The 21,128-nt window shown below is 45.8% G+C and overlaps 1 protein-coding gene and 1 pseudogene across 11 annotated transcripts in view; one reads left to right on the forward strand and one right to left on the reverse strand.

The window, feature by feature from the left end:
* Positions 1-21,128, forward strand: part of ZMYND8 (zinc finger MYND-type containing 8) — a 92,842-nt gene that overhangs the window by 23,414 nt on the left and 48,300 nt on the right. For all 11 annotated transcript variants that reach the window (XM_028498394.2, XM_028498392.2, XM_028498397.2 and 8 more), the window contains exons 7-9: positions 1,345-1,422; positions 2,493-2,608; positions 10,273-10,754. In XM_028498394.2, coding sequence (XP_028354195.1) covers positions 1,345-1,422; positions 2,493-2,608; positions 10,273-10,754 — 676 coding nt within the window. The remainder of the gene's footprint in view (positions 1-1,344; positions 1,423-2,492; positions 2,609-10,272; positions 10,755-21,128) is intronic.
* LOC102986528 (nucleophosmin-like) lies at positions 5,532-6,747 on the reverse strand (annotated as a pseudogene).

Raw genomic sequence — 21,128 nt, forward strand, 5'->3', positions numbered from 1 at the left:
CACCTGCCATGTGTCTGGCACCTTGTCACTTGAAGTGCTTTACACTTATCTAATTTTTATAATAATTGTGTTTGGTAGGTACTGCTTTCATCCCCATTCTGTGAGGTGAGGAAATGGACACTCAGACAGTATAAGCAACTTTTCCTAAAGTTGTAGAGCTAGGATGTAGTGGAGTCTGAATTTAGATCCAAGAAGGGAGCTTCCAGGGCCCTTAGTTCTAAGTCATGACGATTCTCTGGGGGAGTGCACCTTCTCAAGAGAGAGGACAGTCAGTTACAGAATTTTCAGTTATCCGTGGAAATAAAATAGAGTGACGTGGTATTAATTAATTGCTGTGGATGTTGTGATTAGAGATACATAGAATTGAGCGTGGCAAGCAGAGGCCAGAGTCGAGGGAAGGGATTGGGGAGCTCACACAGGTAGACTGAGGCCAGACCACGCATGGCCTTGAAGGAACTGACCAGGTGTTTATTTGTTTATCTAAATTTATTTATTTATTTATTTTTGACTGCGTTGGGTCCTCGTCGCTGCGCGCGGGCTTTCTCTAGTTGGGGCGAGCGGGGGCTACTCTTCGTTGAGGTGCGTGGGCTTCTCATTGCCGTGGCTTCCCTTGTTGCGGAGCACGGGCTCTAGGCACGCGGGCTTCAGTAGTTGTGGCACACGGGCTCAGTAGTTGTGGCTTGTGGGCTCTAGAGCGCAGGCTCAGCAGTTGTGGCGCACGGGCTTAGTTGCTCCATGGCATTTGGGATCCTCCTGGACCAGGGCTTGAACCCACCTCCCCTGCATTGGCAGGCGGATTCGCAACCACTGCGCCACCAGGGAAACCCTGACCAGGTGTTTAGATTTCATCGTTAGTTTCTCAACGTTGGCACTACGGACATTTGAGGCCAGAGACATCTTTGTTGCAGGAACTGTCCTTGTGCCATCATAGACTCCAGTCTCAACTGTCCACCACGGTTGTGATGACCGATGACCAAAAATATCTCCAGTTATGCCAGGTGTCCCTGGAAGGGTTAAACTGTCCCAGTAGAGAACCACTGGTCTAAGGAGAGGGACCACATGGGATCTGTGTTTGTAGAAGGTGGCTCTGGCTGCTCTGTCTGTGTGGAGAATGGACCAAGCTTGGGAAGCTGGGAGACATGGTCCAGCGAGAGAGGATGGTGGCTGGGGCTAGGTGGGCGAGTCGGGGCTGGTGAGAAATAGTTGGACTGATGTCCAGGGTGTTCCCCTCTGTGGGACTTAGGTTAGCTAATCTTACCTGCCAATATCATGATGCATTTCTTGAGGGCCTGCAGATATAAGGCCCCTGGGAATGACACATTCTAACACATTTTTGCTTTACAGATGAATGAAATCGAAGTTTGTCCGGAGTGTTATCTAGCTGCTTGCCAAAAACGAGATAACTGGTTTTGTGAGCCTTGTGTAAGTTGGATTTCCTTTCCTTTCTTTGTTTTCTGAACTCTGTGCCTTGGGTGACCCAGGACAGCTTTCTCCAGGTGGCTTATTGGATGAAACTTTGGATGAAGTTTTAGAATAATTTTCTTACTGAAAATTAAGTTGGGCAGAACGGGAGTAATCTAGGTGGGATAAACCTCTTTGGCTGAAAGGTCATGTGCCAGAGGTAGCGTCACCATTTACTGGGTTTATTAGCCCTCGAAAACAGCAGGATGCAGAGTGAAAAGAAGCTCATCAGAGAGGAGAGACGTGCCAAAGTCATGCAGATGATGAGCCGAGTCGTGTTAAATGAGTATGTTACTTACAAATCACGTTGGGTCTGTTTTAGGAGGTTTGGGAATCCCTCCCAGGGTTAACTCCATGGTCTCTCTAAACCATGGTTCTTGAGGTTGGGATTGGGGTGGGGAGAGAAAGTCACCCTAGTTGTCCCCATGGATCTGTATTTTCCAAACGGATGTTCTGCAGAGAAGTGTGTCGTTGGGGTGAGCTGGGAGGATGGGGCTGCGGGGGGATGGTATTGGGCCGCAAGATTGGGGCAAGTAAAGTTGAGGATCAAAACATAGTTTGTCTTTTCCTGCCTTTCGAGATGGACATCTGAATCGTTAAGGCCCTGAGTAGCTCTCGGTAAAGAATAAAGTTAGCTAATGCCGTCCCTTATTATATGCTGGATGTAAGGTGCATTTCACCCTCCAGCTTAACAGAAGGTGTAGGTATTACTGTCCCTGTGTTGCCCAGAAAGGTACAGTCTCTTGTTCGCTCCCACTCAGGCCAGAGCGGCACAGCCAGAGTTCAAGCCTGGTTTTGGTCAGTGCTCACTTCTTTTTGGTTTCCCCATTTAACCCCATTCCCAGCCTTGCCCAGGCTTACTGGCCTCACATCTGGGGACTGCCACTTGGGGAGACCCTGCTGGAAATGGTTCGCTTTCATTCTGTGGCCTGTATCACCTCTGCCTTAGCTTAACCTCACCCACCGAGCTTTATGTGTGCATCTTGCTGTCGAATACATACAAACTCTGGATTTTATTTTTCTTTTCCTAGAGCAATCCACATCCTTTGGTTTGGGCAAAACTGAAGGGGTTTCCATTCTGGCCTGCGAAAGCTCTGAGGGATAAAGATGGGCAGGTTGATGCCCGTTTCTTTGGACAACACGACAGGTGGGAGTTAAACACAGGCTTCAAACGCGTAGCTGTGACTGAACCTTTGATCCTGTCAGTGAATACAAGAAGGGGCGGTGGGTACGGCTATTATTTTATTGTCTTGATACCAGCCAGTGATGTTGTACTTTAAAAATACTGTCCTGGGCTGTGTTCATAAGCCTGATCACGCACAGGCTTCAGTTTTTTTTCAGGTGTGTTGGAAAAGAATCTTGCTTTCGTGGTTTTGTGGACGCAGCTGGCATCGGCCTAGGTTCCACGGCTATTTTAAGTGTTGCTGTTCTTTTTTGGGTTTTGCCGCAGTAAATTAAATCGCCGCACAAATTGCTTTTCAAAATAATGCTTTCAGGGATCAGAAGCATTTCCCCAGATTGCCGGTAAAATGAATCTCCCATCATTGTGCTGGGTAGTCCCCTCCTGTTCCCTTTTCTGTGGAGCTAAAATGGGAAATTATAAGGGGTTGCTGTTTTGACAGGTGTGAGCCCTCCCTGCCAGCCTTCCTGCCCTCCCCTCTCCCCCTCTCACAGCGGCGTGAATTATTTCAGCTAATAGCAGTTCTCTGTGGAGCGCAGCCCCCTGCGCGCTTCAGAACAACAGGTAGACAGAGATGAGCGGCGGGTAATTTCTTGGTTCTCTTTTAGCAAGAGTTACATCGTGAGTAAATGAGGCAAAAACCCTCCCGAAACCCTGCCAAGCAGTCTGAGAAAGCACGCGCGCGTGTGTGTGTTTAGGGTAGGATATTTAACAGACATAGTTTGAAAATTATACCCACCCACAGAATGTACAGAAAATACACTTTCTCATTTTAAACAACACCAGAATCTGAAATATTGCTCTTTGTTAAATTTTGCTTGTCATCTTGCCAAAAAAAAAAAAATAATAATAATAATATCAAAGTAATCTGAAATCATTTACCAGGAATCCCAGCAATCCATTGATAGGAGACAAAATGGAAATTAGCTGAAATGGTTCTAGGTTTGATGGGAAGTATTATACTTTGATTTTGACCATTTTTGGGGAAGTTTTTCTAAAATTTCTTTATTCTTTAATTCAAAGAAACATGTCTTTGGTGCCTGCCGTGTGCCAGGCTGAGTACTAGATGCTGGGATACAGGAGCGAGCAGGCAGACACTGCCCGTCGGAAGTGGGGAAGGCAGATGACATACAAGTGGGGAATAGACAGTATGATCTCAGGTCAGGAGGTAGTGGCGGGACCGGGTGAAGATCTGGGTAGAGGGGCCAGAGAGAGCAGGGACTCAGGTAGGGAAGGGCAGGGCAAGGCTGAGTTAGTTGCTCAGGGAAATCCAGGAGCACAGCGCGGTTTGAACAGGATAAGGGAGGAGAAGGGTGGGTAAGAGGTGGGATCAGAGGGGTGGGCTGGGCCTGGGTCACCAGGGCGGCTTTGGTCAGAAGTCTGGCTTTTATTTGAAGAGCAAGAGATATAGCAGGTTGTACATCTTCCTGCCCCTTCATTAGAGCATGGCAAGTGTTAATGAACCATCTTGATGATTCGGGATTATTCTATAGTGTAACTCAGTGTGGATAATACTTAGGATATCCATGGCGGTGGGCAAGCATTGCTGTCCCCCAAGCACCAAATATTCCCAGAGCCTTAAGAGTCATGGATTCTGCTCCAGCTGTGCCCACTCTGCATGGACCTCTTACTCCTGCCTGCCTGACAGCCATTGAAGGTGGCTTAGGGGCCATGAGCTTCACCGGCCCTGTTTCCAGAGGCTGTTTCCCTTGAACTTGCAGGTGTAGGTTGGTTCTGGGTGGGAGCTGTCCTGGAAGCCGGTCCCCCTACATTTGCAAAAAACACAGCTGCCCAAGTCTGATGCCCCATGAGATTTCCTTAACCCTCCCTCCGTGGTGTCTCCTGTCCCCTTGGAGGGGACCCGTCGAACTGTCGGGCTCATTTTGGGTGCAGGGTGCACATTGAGGGAGTCGTTAAGGATATCCCGGTGGTGGAGGGACAGTAGGTAGGAGTTGTAGGGAGGTTTCAGTCGGCCTTGGGCAGGGAGTCCCTGACAGCTGTAGTGGAAGCCACTTCTAAACGGATGGACGTCCCTTCCTCCCCAGGATGTTCTTAAAGCAGAACGGGGCAGGCTTGTCGACAGCCTGCTCTGGGTCCGACCCAGAAACAGGACACAGACTCAGGGGAGGCTGCAAGGGTTGTGATGTGCTGTCCCTTCTCAGGGAGCTTGCTTTGAGCTTGCAGAGCCAAAACATAAGCCTGGACCCAGGGGTAAGCAAAATAAGGCAGGACAGCAGAATAAGAAATAGCACAGACCACTGCATGTTCATTGTCTTTTTTTTTTTTTTTGGCCTCTCTGTGTGTCTTATGGGATCTTAGTTCCCCAACCAGGGATTGAACCTGGGCCCTTGGCAGTGAAAGCCCGGAGTCCTAACCCCTGGATCGCCAGCGAATTCCCCCACTGTCAAGTTAATAAATGTTAGAGAGAGAGAGAGAGCCCCTGGAGGCTTTTGCACAAATCAAGGCATGTTCTGAAGAGTCTCATCATGGGCTTTTTATCCTTTAAGAGATTTTGCCTTTTTTTTTTTTTTTTTTTTTTTTTTAGTTTTATTTCACAGACACTATTATATACAAATGTAGAAAATATTTTATCAAATGCCTGCAGAGCTTAAAAAAAATAGCTTTTTTTTTCCACTGTGTTAAAATGCTGAGTTTATTTCACATGTATGTTTTTGTCTCCCCACCATCTCCATTTGTCTGACCACCACTACTACTATGTACTATCATAACATTCCATACATACTTAAAACCAAGCAAAGGGTGGAGTTCCGTCTTTAAAAACTAAACAGGCATTTTGGACAACACATTCTTGGCAGTGGAACCTGGACAACATTTATCAGACACGGTAGGGAAAGTTCTCACTCTGCGTTGTAAAAAGGACAGCCAGATATCAACTGTTACAGAAATGAAAATAAGATGGAAAAGTTTACCAGACTGTTTAAACTGTTTTCTTAAGGAGACTTCCTCCGCTGCCAGAGATCTTGAATAGCCTCCTGGTCAGTCGTCGGAAACAGTTCTTCACGTAATTGACGAATTTGGCTTCCACTTTGGGAAGGGAACCACCTTTTTCTATACTTGCTTGCATTTTTGCTTTAATGTCTTCTACAGAGCTAGGTCCTTTCAGTGTTTTAGGAGTTTTTTCCTGTTTTTTGAAGGATTCTTGACCTTTTGATCTTGGTGTTGATGGTTTTGAGTCTTTTCCATTCTGGATTGATTTTTGTGCATTTTTGGCTGGAAAGTTCTCACTCTGCGTTGTAAAAAGGACAGCCAGATATCAACTGTTACAGAAATGAAAATAAGATGGAAAAGTTTACCAGACTGTTTAAACTGTTTTCTTAAGGAGACTTCCTCCGCTGCCAGAGATCTTGAGTAGCCTCCTGGTCAGTCGTCGGAAACAGTTCTTCACGTAATTGACGAATTTGGCTTCCACTTTGGGAAGGGAACCACCTTTTTCTATACTTGCTTGCATTTTTGCTTTAACGTCTTCTACAGAGCTAGGTCCTTTTCGGTGTTTTAGGAGTGTTTTTCTGTTTTTTGAAGGATTCTTGACCTTCTGATTTTGGTGTTGATGGTTTTGAGGCTTTTCCATTCTGGTTTGATTTTTGTGCATTTTTGGCTGGAGTATCCGTACAGATTTCTTTTTTATGTGGAACCTTGCTGCACCACTTCCAGGGGCAGAACCCTTTCCAGATACACTTAGGAGTTTCACATTCTCCTCCTCTTCATCTTCTGACTCTGCATCTTCCTTCACAGCTACTGAGTGCTGTCCACTAATATGCACAGGCCCTGAACCCACACACTTCAACCATAAGACCACAGGTGGTGTTATTTCAAAGCTCCCAGGGGAAAGTTGGCTGCACAGACATTTTCAAGGTTGCCAGTGTTACTTTAATTGGACCGGCTTCATAATTCATCGCCTCTGCTTCGACAATGTGCAGTTCATCCTTTGCACCAGCCCCTAAACTGACCGTTCTTAAAGATAACTGCTGCTCATTTTCATCATTATCCACCTTAAAGTGATCATCTTTGTCGGCCTTTAGTTCACGGCCGGAAAGATAGTTCTGGGGCCTCAGGGGGCTCATGTCCATGTCCATTGAATCTTCCATGGGTTGGTGGCATACACTCAGGTGGGAGAGAAGGTGGACGGAGATAAAAGACTACTGTTCCAGGGAACAGTCGCGCAGGACGGAATCACACCAGGGAAAGCCAGACACTGTTTTAAGCACTTTTTGTAGAAGCTGCTTTTATCCCCATTTTACTGATAGGAAAACCGAGGCCCAGAGCTAGGAAGTAGCTCAGCTGTGTGATTCTGTCTCCTCTCAGGACATAGCCTCCCAGAGGCTTTCTATCATTAAGCAAATCTGATTTCCCTTTCAATATTTTCCGGGCCTTTTTTAAGGAAAAGAAACCCTTTTCTGAAATCACTTGTGAAGCAACTTCATTGAACTTAAGGCCCTGATTCCAGACAAAAGTTGGGGGTGGGCAGAATCACAGGGACCATCCGGCTGATCAGCTTCTGGTGGTGCAGGGACTGGTCAGGTGCATCTCCCCCAGCATCCCTCCAGGTGGGGGCTCATCCTCCGTCTCCCCGACGACAGAGCTGAGGCGGGCTTAGGGAAGGGGCGTTAGCTGTCGGGGCAGCCTGGGGATCCCCGCTGCCCCTCAGAGTCCTGCCTGGTCCAGACTCTTGCCCACCCAGCTGAAACCCACAGAGGCCCCCCGCAGACTCTGGCCCTGAGGGCATTTGGCTCCTGCCCAGGCCTTGTTCTGTCTGGCTGTACCTGTGGTTCCTCCTGTCTCTGCAGAATGACAGAGCCACGAGTTGGAGCAGATGAGAAGCAGGTGATTTCCAGCATTCTGAGAGAGCGGGTAGATATTTTTGGGGGTTCAGTTTTCATTTGTGTCGTGATGTAGTATCACCAAGAGTTGTGAGCAGCCAGCCTGTGTCCTGAATTCTGTCCCATGGCCAGGCTTTATTTCTCCCGGGTGGTTTTCTCTTAAAAAATAGGAATGAGACGCTAACTGTTAACATTTGGGTAAAAGAGAATATAAAAAGTCTGTTATTTTCCACTTCTCTTTAAAATGTTGGAAGACTTGGTAGGGTTGGATCCAAATTCCCACCTGGCACTTTGATAGCACCTGAGTAGGTGATCCTTGTGTTAGACTGGGTATGAGTTTTCCACCTCTCCACAGTCTACTTTGCTCCCCATTGCTTAGTTCTTGGCTTGAGTTTATGGTCTGTGAAATCCCAAAGGTCTCCTTGGAAAAGCTCATTCCCACCAGATTCCCAGCTACAAGCTGGGTTGAGGCTGGGGCATTAAGTCACAAAGTTACACCCTGGATGTTCCTGTATCGGCTCTGCCTTCCCCAGAGCATAGTGGTGGTGTTCCCTTCTCCTGCGTGCAGTCACGTGGATGGCTAATTCCAGAAAAGTAGCTTATGTTCTAGTGAATCTCTGCAGAGCACGCTGGGAAGCAGGGGTTGAATATAGGAAGACAGAACTAGCCTTGAGCGGGAGCTGAGGGCGCATGCCCCAAGCCTAATGGGCTCTTTTCCCATTACTTTACATGTGAATTATCTCACATTCAGAATCATGCACCTCCTTTTAGGGTTGTGGTTGTCCAACATTTCCTTCTAGTCCCATGTAGAATCGCAGTTTTTTTTTTTTTTTTTTTTTTTTTTTTGCGTTACGCGGGCCTCTCACCGCTGCGGCCTCTCCCGCCGCGGAGCGCAGGCTCCGGACGCGCAGGCCCAGCGGCCATGGCTCACGGGCCTAGCTGCTCCGCGGCATGTGGGATCCTCCCGGACCGGGGCACGAACCCGTGCTCCCTGCATCGGCAGGTGGACTCCCAACCACTGCGCCACCAGGGAAGCCCAGAATCGCAGTTTTAAAAGAAAAGAAAGTGCTTTATGTCTGAGTGCAGGAGAGTGAGATTTGGGGGATAATTCTCTTTTCAGAGGTGTAGTCTAGGATGCAGACTGTTTTCTTACTCTCTACCAACCCAGAGCCAAAGGGAATTTATTACTGTTTTAATGGATTAAAATGACTAAGCTATGGAGTCTTTTAATGTCGTAGCTAAGTTTCGTGTTCACGTGTGGTCCTTGTGACAGAACATGCATGTTAAGTGGATCGTTAACTAACCATTCAAACCAAGTCATTTGAAAAAAAAAGGAATATGTATTTAAGAATCTTGGAAAATCCACTCGGCTAATTTGGTTTGCATTAAGGAAAAAAAAAACAATTCTGGAAACAACCTAAATGACCATCGAGAGGTGAATGGATAGAGAAAATGTGGTCTGTACATACAGTGGAATAATGTTCAGCCTTAAGAAGTATGTGGCATCATGGCTGAACCTGGAGGACTTCAGGCTAAGGCGGGGGGTAAGCCAGTCACAGAAACACAACACATGACTCCATTTGTACGAACTGTCTAAAATAGTGAAATTCATACAATCAAAGAGTGGAACGGTGGTTGCCGGGGGCTGGGGGCAGGGAGAAATGGGGAGTACTAATCAACAGGTGTAAAGTTTTAGTTAAACAAAATGAATAAGCTCTAGAGAGCTGCTGTACCAACATATACCTATAATCAGCTGTCGAAAAAAGTGTTGCCTGCCCTCTCAGTAAACGAAGGATGTTGCAGCCATCAAGCCAGTACAGGCACCCTGGATGGTGAGCCCTGAGGGAACTCGGGCTGAAGACAAACAGGCAGCCCGCTGCCCCGCCCTCAGCCACTGTAGCCACCCTAAGCAGTGCACCCTGAGGACACTCAGGATGGGATAGCACAGGATCCTGTCCTCGATAGCTAAAGTGCATATCAAAGGAATGATGTCAGTGAGCCCTGATGCTTACATCTTCCCATACATAGAAAAAAATGTTAAATTCTTTAATTTGAGATGCTTGGTTTTCTTTAATTAACAATAATCTTTGAAGTTCCCACTACCTGGTCTTTGTTGCAAAACCTCCTATATATACCGGCTCCTCCCTGGCCTCTTGGGAGCAAGTCCCTCAGCGTGATCTGAGTGAGAGGCTGCGTCCAGGCTTATGTCCTTTTTTTTTTTTTTTTAATTATTATCTTTGGCTGCGTTGGGTCTTCGTTGCCGCATGCAGGCTTTCTCTAGTTGCGGCGAGCAGGGGTTACTCTTCGTTGCGGTGCACGGGCTTCTCATTACAGTGGCTTCTCTGTTGTGGAACACGGGCTCTAGGTGCACAGGCTTCAGTAGTTGTGGCTCCCGGGCTCTAGAGCGCAGGCTCAATAGTTGCGGTGCACGGGCTTAGTTGCTCTGCGGCATGTGGAATCTTCCCGGACCAGGGCTTGAACCCGTGTCCCCTGCACTGGCAGGTGTATTATTTTATTTTATTTATTTATTCTTTTGGCAGGTGTGTTCTTAACCACTGCGCCACCAGGGAAGTCCAAGTCCTCAGTTTTGTCCTCCAAATAAATAATTCTCAACTTTTAGGTTGTGCTTTCTTTTTCAGTTGATACAGCAGTTATGTGTGATTCACTTAAACATTTTTTCAGAGGGTAGAACTCATGTTAAGTGTTCTTGCACAATAAATTTGTAAAAAACTTAAGAATCTTGGAAATGACCACAGTTGACTTATAAACTCCCTTTCTCTTTTGCACTCCCAGGGCCTGGGTTCCAATAAATAATTGCTACCTCATGTCTAAAGAGATTCCTTTTTCTGTGAAAAAGACCAAAAGCATCTTCAACAGTGCAATGCAAGAGATGGAGGTTTACGTGGAGAACATCCGCCGGAAGTTTGGGGTCTTTAATTACTCTCCATTCAGGACGCCCTACACGCCCAACAGCCAGTACCAAATGCTGCTCGACCCCTCCAACCCCAGCGCTGGTGCTGCCAAGATAGACAAGCAGGAGAAGGTCAAGCTCAACTTTGACATGACGGCATCACCCAAGATCCTGATGAGCAAGCCGATGCTGAGTGGGGGCACAGGCCGCAGGATCTCCTTGTCGGACATGCCACGCTCCCCCATGAGCACCAACTCCTCCGTGCACACAGGCTCCGACGTGGAGCAGGACGCCGAGAAGAAGGCCACGTCCAGCCACTTTAGCGCGAGTGAGGAGTCCATGGACTTCCTGGACAAGAGCACAGGTCAGCCCCAGGTGGGAGAGGGTACAGGGGCCCCCTGGGACACAGGGGCTCCCATCGGGCCCACACCTGTCTGGCCCTACCTGGTGAGCATCACAGAGTCAAAGAGAGCTCCATGGCGTTTCATCCCAGTGGAGCAAATTTTAATTTTTAAGTGAATAACCCATTGGGATTCTTGCTGTTAGGGATCCAAAAAATGAGAAAAGTGTTCCCCAAAGGCCAGCTGGAGGTCGTTCCTAGAAGTGGGCAGAGGTGGCCAGAAATCCTTCAGAGTTCTGTTCAGATGCCTCTGAGATGAATCACAACTTCCGACAACAGTCTTTTTCTTTCTCAAGAATTTTATTTTAATTGAAACATTGTTCTATCAAAACCAGATAGTCACATTACTTAAGGCTCAAATATTAGAGGAACATGTAAGGGAAACAAGAATATTCTCTCCCCAGAGCAGTCCCACTTCTCAAAGGTGCACCCGTTGAGCAGTTGTGTTACACTTTGGAGCCTTGCTGCTGTTAGCAGTGGTGACGAATGAGGAGGCTGGTCTCAGATTAGATTCCAGCTCTGCTGCTTACCAGCCCTGTGGCTTTAGGCAAGGTACCTGCCTAATCCCTCCGTGGCTTGGTTTCCTTACTGGTAACACGACCATAATGATAGGACCTGCCTCAGAGGCTCTTGTGAGGATAAATGAACCACCATACATAAAGGGTTTAGGACAGCGCCTGAAACAGTAAGTGCTGCAAAAATGTTGGCTACTCTATCATTTCTTCTGGTAGTTGCTCATCCCATGCCTATGTGGATTCAGAGAGGTGTATCAAATGAGGGATGCTGGCTGAGTGTAACAAAAGCAAGGGTGACTTAAATTGAATTCTTTCTATCCAGACAGTTTGGTTGCATGTTAAAACCTTTAAGAACTCTGTTTCCACAAGGAAATGGGTGTACTCTCATTTTTCTTGAAACACGGCCTTTACTCTTTGTTCTTTCTTGTTGTATCTTAGAGAAGCATGGGTAGAAAGAAGCTCCACACTGAACGTGGTGATGAAGGCAGCTAGCCCTCAGGCTCTGGGCTGGGGAGACTTGTGATGAACCCCAGGACACTCGCCCTATTCTCAAGGGTTTCAGCCCATGGAATGTCCACAGGAATGTGGACTTAACTGTTTTGTTTTTTTTTTTTTTTTTTTGCGGTATGCGGGCCTCTCCCTGCTGTGGCCTCTCCCGTTGCGGAGCACAGGCTCCGGATGTGCAGGCTCAGTGGCCATGGCTCACGGGCCCAGCCGCTCTGCGGCATGTGGGATCCTCCCAGACCGGGGCATGAACCCATAGCCCCTGCATCGGCAGGCGGACTCTCAACCACTGCGCCACCAGGGAAGCCCGGACTTAACTGTTTTCACATCTTAACATTGTTCCAGAGAAATGGGAAATCTGCATTTTAATATAGAATCTCCAGTTATGAAATGTCAGCTCAAAATGTCTTAAGATATTTTCCAGAATGAATAAAACACATCTACAAGTTGGATCACCAGTATTAGACCTCTGGCCCAGAGCATTACCCTTGGATAGCCTTTCAGACACCACCTTTCCCCTTCTTTCCTTCACATAAGAACTCTTTAAGGAGCAGTTATCCGGAATTCCCTGGCCATCCAGTGGTTAGGACTCCACGCTCTCACTGCCGAGGTCCTGGGTTTGATCCCTGGTCGGGGAACTAAGATCCCACTAGCCGCATGGTGCAGCCAAAAAAAAAAAAAAAGGAGGAGACATCAGTTAAGAGACCACCAATGTCCCAAGATAAAATGATGGGGACTTACTGGTAAACTCAAAGAATTCCACTCATTTTGGTTCATGTTGTTGCTTCTTTCTGGTTTGCTTATTTCAAGTACTGCTTGTAGCTGCTCTCCAAATGGCTATAGGTGGAGTAGAGAGTTAATTACCAACAGCTTTTGATTCTTCAGAATAAAGGCTGCAGTCTTTCTCCAGGTCTGATCCAGCCATGTGGTCGAGGGACTCACAGTTGAGTTTTAGAGCTTTGTTCTGATGACATAACTTCTGTTCACCAGCCTCAGAAAAAACTTCCATTTTGCCCCCTAGTTTCTGACCAGAGTCCTTAAAGGCTTACTTTTATTCCATAACATGATTCCATTTAAGCCAAGTTAACATGATATATAATCACACAAACTCCTCAGCCTTTTAGTTCTCATAGAGATCATGCTTTTGAGAAAGTGTTTTAACTCGGCAGCAATCCCATGAATTACTGTTGCCTGAACTTTGACCGCTATGATTTTTTGCCATAATCTTAAGTACCACCTATTTTATTACGTTCTTAAATATTAAATCTGCAATTTATGAATTGCAGATGCAGTTTATAAATGCTAAGCTAAAGTATGTAAGTTCATGTGTTCAAATTTTTTGCTGTGTTTTTTCCTGATATACATGAAATTAGCACAAAACTTGTAAAGTAAAACATGTTGGTCTCTGAACCACTATTGATGTTCCAGCACCATATTTCAGGAAACATAGTTTTAGAGGAATAAGAAGAACACGTGTAATGGGTCTAATTAAGCTTCTCTCTTTCCTCAAGAGGTTCAGAGGTTGAAATGACCTCAGAATTCCTGACAAAACTCCTTATTATATGAGTGACTTTTGAGGTGGTAAGTTAGCAGATATCCCATTTCAGTAGAATTTAAAGCCTTTTCCCAGAATATAACTGCTTACTAGTATGTGCCTGGGTTTTGCTGATCATGAGTTAGGCAGCCAGTGAATAGTGTAGGAAGAGAAGGTATTTATTAAAAATTGTTTTTGTCTTAGAAATTGCCCTCTTTCCTGTGAGGAGCCGGACAGTAAATATTTTAGGCTTTGTAGGGCTCTTGTTACAACAGTGCAACTATTCAACACCTTGGTTGTGTTACTAAAACAGCCATAGGCAGTAAGTATGTGGCTGAGACACTGAAATTTGAACGCCATATAATTTGTATGTTTCATGAACTATTAATCCTCCCCCCCACCCCCCTGCCACCAAACCATTTAAAAATGGTAAATACTCTTCTTAGCTTACAGGCCATACAAGAATGGGTGGTATTCCAGATTTGGCCCATGGATTGGTTTGCCAGTTTCTGTTATAGACTCAGAGAAACTCCGAGTCAGTCTCCCCATTTTACGGAAGGCAAGTTCAAGTCCTTGCGGAGAGTACGGGGGCGCTGAAGTTCCCACAGCCAGATCCTGAATCTCGATGGGCTTTCTTTGCACTGCACACCACTGCCCTCTGCTGTTGGTAGCGATAATAGCATTTGGTGGAAGGAGAAGTGGGTTATTTATTGAAATGCCCCTACAATCAGAGAGAGTATAATTGAGACAAGACGGCTCTTTATCCAAAAGTGTGTTTTTTTTTGTTTTTTTTTTAAAAAGATTGTCATAGTATTGAAAAACCTTATTAGTTTCAGCAGGGAAAAAATTTGTAGCCAGCTGCATAAGACTACACATTGAAATAAGTTATTAGATAAAATTTTTATGAGAGTTTAGAAACCCTTCTTTTGTTTGGGGGATTGAGGAGCTCAGAATCATGTGTCTGTAACCCTTAGGGCTGGATTTAGCTCTCTGAGGAGCCCTTTGCTCATCCAGACGCCTTTCACTCTTGGAATCTTGTCGTGTCAAGGGTCAGAGTGGTTTATATTCTCCATGATTTGACTGATTCCTCCTTTATCTAGACCTCCTGGCCAGATTGATGCCTTTGCCAGTATTTGCTTGCGGGATCCTGATTTAAGTCATTAATATGTATTAGGGTAAGAGTCTTGGGGCCTGGCTTTCACCACTCTCAATAGTGGTCTTTTGGTCTTACAGCCCCATGTGGGTTCCTTCAGGGAGAAGGGAAGACGGTGTCAGATACTCTTTTTGTCCTGTGAAATCAATACATGTTTGTCTTAAAACAAGTGTTAGTTACAAAAACTAAAGTCAGGGATAATCCCACCTTCCACAGTCAGCCCTTAGAAATTGTTTCCTGGACTCCTTTTTTTTTTTTTGGCTGCACTGAGTGGCTTGCAGGATCTTAGTTGCCCGACCAGGGATTGAACCTGTGCCCTTGTCAGTGAAAGCACGGATTGCCAGGGAATTCCCGTCCTGGACTTATTCTATGTTGGTTTATACATCATATTATCAGGTTGAAAATTCAAATATTCCAGGGATCAGGCAGATACGGAAATGAGTGAGTTTTGGAAGTGATAAGGGCTGGGGTGAACTAAAGCAGAAATCTGCTCGTCTTCATCTTCATGACTATTGACACACTCATGGGTGCTTGTGTGTGTAACACTTTCCAAAGCAGTACTTAATCTTCCCGTACGTGTGTGCTGAACTAGAGAGGTGTGCTTTTTTTTAAAGGGCACTGGGGGCCAGATCCCTCTGCTGTTTCTAGCCAAGTGGGGATGTGGCTCAGTGTTGCCAGATTTCTGGTTGTTAAAGAGAATTCTCAATTTTTTTTTTTTTTTTTTTTTGCGAACCCGCGTCCCCTGCATCGGCAGGCGGACTCTCAACCACTGTGCCACCAGGGAAGCCCCTCAAATATTTTTAAAATGCAAACTACCCCAACTTTTACACATTGGCTCAAATTAAAAAAAAAAAACTATAGGGACTTCCCTGGCGGTCCAGTGGTTAAGACTCCGTGCTCCCAATGCAGGGGGCACAGGTTCGATCCCTGGTTGGGGAACTAAGATCCCGCATGCTGTGCGGCCGAAAAAAAAACCACAACAAAACAAAACAAACAAAACCTATAGAGCGCATCAAATGCATCTGTGAACTACTGGCTTCATGGATCACCTGTTTGGTGTAGACTGTTTAGGGTTTTCTTTTTTAACTTAACCTTGTGTTCTGAATACTTTTCCGTGAACTAAATAACCATTCAGGACAGCATTTCTGTCCTGTCCTAGACCATCCAGTGATTCTATGCTGTGGAGCTCATTTGTTCATGCCACCAAGAGTGGTGCAAGATGCCACTAGCCCTTTGAATGTGTAGGATGCTGCCAGGGCTTTGTAAGTAGAGGAACTTCAGTGTGAGTCATTAACTCCTCCACTGCCACCTCCCCCAGAGGGCTGGGGTGCATGGGAGGGAAGGGGCCTTTTTTTCTAATTTAATCCTATGACTCGTGTTTCATGTAGTCAGAAGGGCACTTAGCACAGTCTGGGGGTTTTGTAAACGTAGATTATAAATGATGTGTTTTAGCTCTTGCTTGTGAATTGTACATCAGAGTGTAAAATCTGATTAAATTATTTGTGACTTCAAAGGCAATTAGGTCTTCCTTTGGGCAAGATTTATGGCTTTATAAAAGGATTGGCATCTGTTTCAAGGCTTAATTGAAACGTGCGTTTCCAGTTGTCTTTTTGCTTTCAAAAATGTCTGGAGTGGTTTAAAACAGGGTTTCTCAACCTCAGCACTACTGACATTTTGGGCCGGATGATTCTCTGTGGTTTCCTGTGCCCTGTAGGGTATTTAGCAGCGTCCCTGGCCTCTACCCACTAGATGCCAGTAGCACACCCCTGCCCACAATTATCACAGCCAAAAACATCTCCAGACATAGTCACGTGTCCCCTGGGGGGCATGGTCACCACTCCAGACCTCATTGAGAGCCATAGATTTATGTACCATGCTTTTGAATTTCAGCACTGATAAAACTCTGCTTAACTTTCAACTTTGAAGCTCTCCAAATTTACATTTCATTTTACATCATTTTCCCCTGAATATAAGATATGCCTTTCAAATGTTAATATTATAGAATAAATAGTCCATAATTTCACCCTGAGAGGTGACAACTATTAAGAATTGGGTGGCTAAAATTTTTTAATGTATATAATCACAGTGATGATGACAATAATAATTTGTGTGTGTGTGATGGAATGGGATCGTACTAAACTTTTTGCTTCTTTCAACTTAGCAATGTTTCTTTGACGTCTTTCTATTTGAGTGCACATATTCTCATTATCAGTAGTAGGTACATTTTATCAAGTCATGTGAATGTAAATGTTTTAAACAGATACATTGATGTGTTTTCTTTTTTTTTTTTTTTTTTTTTTTTTTGTGGTACGCGGGCCTCTCACTGTTGTGGCCTTTCCCGCTGCGGAGCACAGGCTCCGGACGCGCAGGCTCAGCGGCCATGGCTCACCGGCCCCGCCGCCCCGTGGCATGTGGGATCCTCCCAGACCGAGCGGCCATGGCCCACCGGCCCAGCCGCTCCGTGGCACGTGGGATCTTCCCGGACCGGGGCACGAACCCGTGTCCCCTGCATCGGCAGGCGGACTCTCAACCACTGCGCCACCAGGGAAGCCCGATTTGTTTTCTTAATGTCTGTAATGTATATATGTGTATCTAGAGCGATTTCAAACAGGGTTTCTCAACCTCATCACTACTGACACGTGTATGTTCATTATATATTTATATCTCTCTATATATGGTCCTTGCTCACTTTCTGACCCCCACTGCTGTAGACATTTTGGCCAGCTTAGTATTTTCCATGTTTCTCTAGATGGTCATGAATAAAAGTCTTCAAGAACATATCAGTGATTGAACTTCGCCAGAGTCACACGATTACAGAATTCCCCTCCCTTCATTACATTTTTTATATTAACAAATACATTTTTGCACCTGTTTTAAAGTCCGTCCCCCCCCCCACCCCAACAAAACCACAGTAAAAGCATTTTTTTTGTGTGTGTGTGGTACGCGGGCCTCTCACTGCTGTGGCCTTTCCCGCTGCGGAGCGCAGGCTCCGGACGCACAGGCTCAGCGGCCATGGCTCACGGGCCCAGCCGCTCCGCGGCATGTGGGATCCTCCCAGACCGGGGCACGAACCCGTGTCCCCTGCATCGGCAGGCGGACTTTCAACCACTGCGCCACCAGGGAAGCCCTAAAAGCATTTTTAAAAGAGCAAAATGGCCCATGATCTAAATGTCTCTAGTTTGACCCTTTTGTTTTTTAAACGATGGAAGGACTACACGCACATGGTTAGAATTAAAACAACAAAATGAAACCCAGCAATATTAGAGTGGTATAGAAAGGTATAAAAGAAAAGCTAAAGTTTTTTATTTTTTTTATCCCCACTTCTGGGCTCCAGTTTTTCTCCAAAGTTTCCATGATTATGGGATGTGCTGCTAGAAAAAAAAATGTACATTCATTTAAAGATGTGGGCATGCTTTTCAAAAACATTTACACGTATGGGGACATTTCTGTGCACACTTGATTTTACCTTTCTCTCTTTTTCCCACACATATTTTTGTCAGGATGTAGAGATCTGAGTCTGTCTTTTTAAGGGTTGTATGGTATTTATACCATTATTTATTTAGCCAGTCTCTAATGAATAGGCATTTATAATCCATCTTCCATTCCTTTGCTATTATAAATACTGTTGCAGTGAACCTTCTCATGCATATCCAGTATCAGGGGCACTTTTATATCTATGGGGTGAATTCATAGCAGTGGAACTTCGGGGTCCGTGTGTTATGTATACTTTAATTTTTAAAAATATTCTATTTAAAAAAATTAAAAAAATTTTTTGGCCACACCACGCAGCTTGTGGGTTCTTAGTTCCCCGACCAGGGATTGTACCCATGCCCTCGGCAATGAAGGCACGGAGTCTTAACCACTGGACTGCCAGGGAATTCCCTGTACACTGTATTTTTTATTTTTTTGTGTGTTCAAGCATCTACTTTTTATTTATTTTTTAAAACATCTTTATTGGAGTATAATTGCTTTAAAATGTTATGTTAGTTTCTGCTGTATAACAAAGTGAACCAGCTCTATGTATACATATATCCCCATATCCCCTCCCTCTTGTGTCTCCCTCCCACCCTCCCTGTCCCACCCCTCTAGGTGGTCACAGAGCGCCGAGCTGATCTCCCTGTGCTATGCAGCTGCTTCCCACTAGCTATCTATTTTACATTTGGTATACTTTAATTTTAATATCATTATCACCTAACTGCTCTCCTGAATAGTTTTTTTTTTTTTTTTACTTTTTAAAAAATATAAATTTATTTATTTATTTTCGGCTGCATTGGATCTTCGTTGCTGCGTGTGGGCTTTCTTTAGTTGTGGCGAGCGGGGGCTACTCTTCGTTGTGGTGTGCGGGCTTCTCACTGTGGTGGCTTCCCTTGTTGCAGAGCATGGGCTCCAGGCACGCGGGCTTCGGTAGTTCTGGTGCATGGGCTTAGTTGCCCTGCAGCATGTGGGATCTTCCTGGACCAGGGCTTGAACCCATGTCCCCTGCATTGGCAGGCGGATTCTTAACCACTGCACCACCAGGGAAGCCTCTGAATAGTTTTTTTGATGCCTGTGAGTGTACCTCTTTCCTCACCTACCCTGAACACTAGGTGTTATTTTTGAAACAAGTTTACCATGCAGGTGAAAAGGATGTAGGATGGAGATTTATCTGTATATCTCCATATGCCTTACCTGAGTTTACATTTATTTATGTCGAGCTCAGGGTTCTCTCTAAGTGTGCTTCTTCTTGACCATTTGTGTTTTTCTGTGAGCTGCTTATCCATGTGTTTTCCTTGGATGCTTAATCACTCAGCATGCCTTTAGTAGCTGCAGAATATCGAGGAGATGGTGTAAATTGGCACCTTTGTAATGGAGAGGTTTTATTTTGGTTGTCATTATCATTTCTTTATTGCTTATTGTGACCACAGTCATGAGAAGAGGAACGGAGAACTCATTCTTCAATTAATCATCTCATGTATCTGCTTATGCTGTAAATGTCTCAGGCACCTGGCAGCCTCAGAGGCCGGCAAGGAGCCTGTTCTCCTGGAGCTGATATTCTCAAGGCAAAAGGGGCACCTGGGCCAGCTTAGATGGGGCTGGCAGGGGAAGGCTCTGAGGAGGTGGTATTGGACCCAAATGTTGAGGACGGCTAGCCAGTATGATCTGGTGGGAGTGGTGGGTTGGGTGGGTGGGGTGTCTTGCCTTGGAAATTCCAAGTGTAAAGGCTTGAGTTGGGAGCGGACTTGATCTTGGAGGGGCCAAGCACAAGGGGCCACGTGGCTGGAGATTCCAGAATGAGGCAAGGAAAGATCAGATGTCTCATTGGGTTCTTTTATTCTGGGGAACTGGATGCCCCTGGTTGGTTTTAGGTGGAAGAGTGATGTTTCCTTTCCTTGTTTAAGGCGCTGTCCCGGCTGCTGGGTGGAGGTGCCCTGGGAGGGGGTGCTGTGGCAGGTGGTAGGGGACCTGTGGGGAGCTCTTACAGGGTCTTTGTGGGAAGTGATGGGTTAGGGCAGTGTTTCCCAACCTTTTCTTCATTATCACCCCAGAAGGAGCCCTTTTAGACACTTTCTTCCTAATTGTCCTCCCGTGAATATTTTTTAAAATGGAGGTGAGAGTCACATAACAGAAGATTAATCATTTCAAAGTAGACAATTCAGTGGCATTTAGTACAGCCACAATACTGTGCATCCACCACTGTTACCTAGTTCCAGAACATTTCTATCACCCCAGAACAAAACCCTGTTACCCACCAAGCAGCCGCTCCTCACCCCTGCCCCCTCTCCCACCCCCATCCTTTTGCTCCATCACTGACCCCTGACAACCGTCAATCTGCATTCTATTTGTATGGATGCGCTCAGTATGGATATTTCATTTCAGTGAAATCCTATAAAACATGACCTTTGTATCTGGCTCCTTTCACTTAGTGTGGTGTTTTCAAGGTCACCCACATTGCAGCATGCATCAGAACTTCATTCCTTTATACCAGGGCTTGTCTATCTGTTGATAGACACTTGGGTTGTTTCCATCTTTGCATTACTGTGCATAGTGCTGCTTTGAGGATTTGTTTGAGTATAGGTTTTCAGTTCTTTGGGGTCTATACTTAAGAGTGGACCCTCGTGAAATTTAAACGTATTGTATGTCCTTTTACATACTGCATGTGTGCTTTATTTATAAAAAGAGTAAGATTTTTTCACCCCCTAAGATCTACTTTTTGCCCCTTGGGAGCCATATTGCCCCTGTTGAAAATGAACGGACGAGGGTAATAGCCGTGGAGATTGGGATGGAGGTGAGTGCGAAGATTTGGGTGTATTTTGGAAGTGTTGTGCAGAGGACTCGCTGAAGGGCTGGGTAGGCTGAGGCAGGAGAGCAGAGGAGGAATTGAGACAGTGTAGACGTGTTTGGCCTTGAACAACTGGGTGAGTGGTTGTGGGGAGGTCAAGACGGACACAGGTGTTTCACAAATTGGGGAGGTGGGGCAGGTGGCAGCCAGGGATGAGCACTGGCCACCACTTTTCTCAGAGGCGAGTTCTGCAGTGTGTGTTGCTAGGTGACCCCGAGGTGCTGTCCTGGTCCTGATTACGTGAAGCACTGCAGTACCAGACGCCTGTGAGGGTGGCCCCTGCCCTTTGCTGGCCGGGTGGAAAGTGAACCAG

This window comes from Physeter macrocephalus, chromosome 14 (genome assembly GCF_002837175.3).
Source record: "Physeter macrocephalus isolate SW-GA chromosome 14, ASM283717v5, whole genome shotgun sequence".
NCBI lineage: Eukaryota > Metazoa > Chordata > Mammalia > Artiodactyla > Physeteridae > Physeter > Physeter macrocephalus.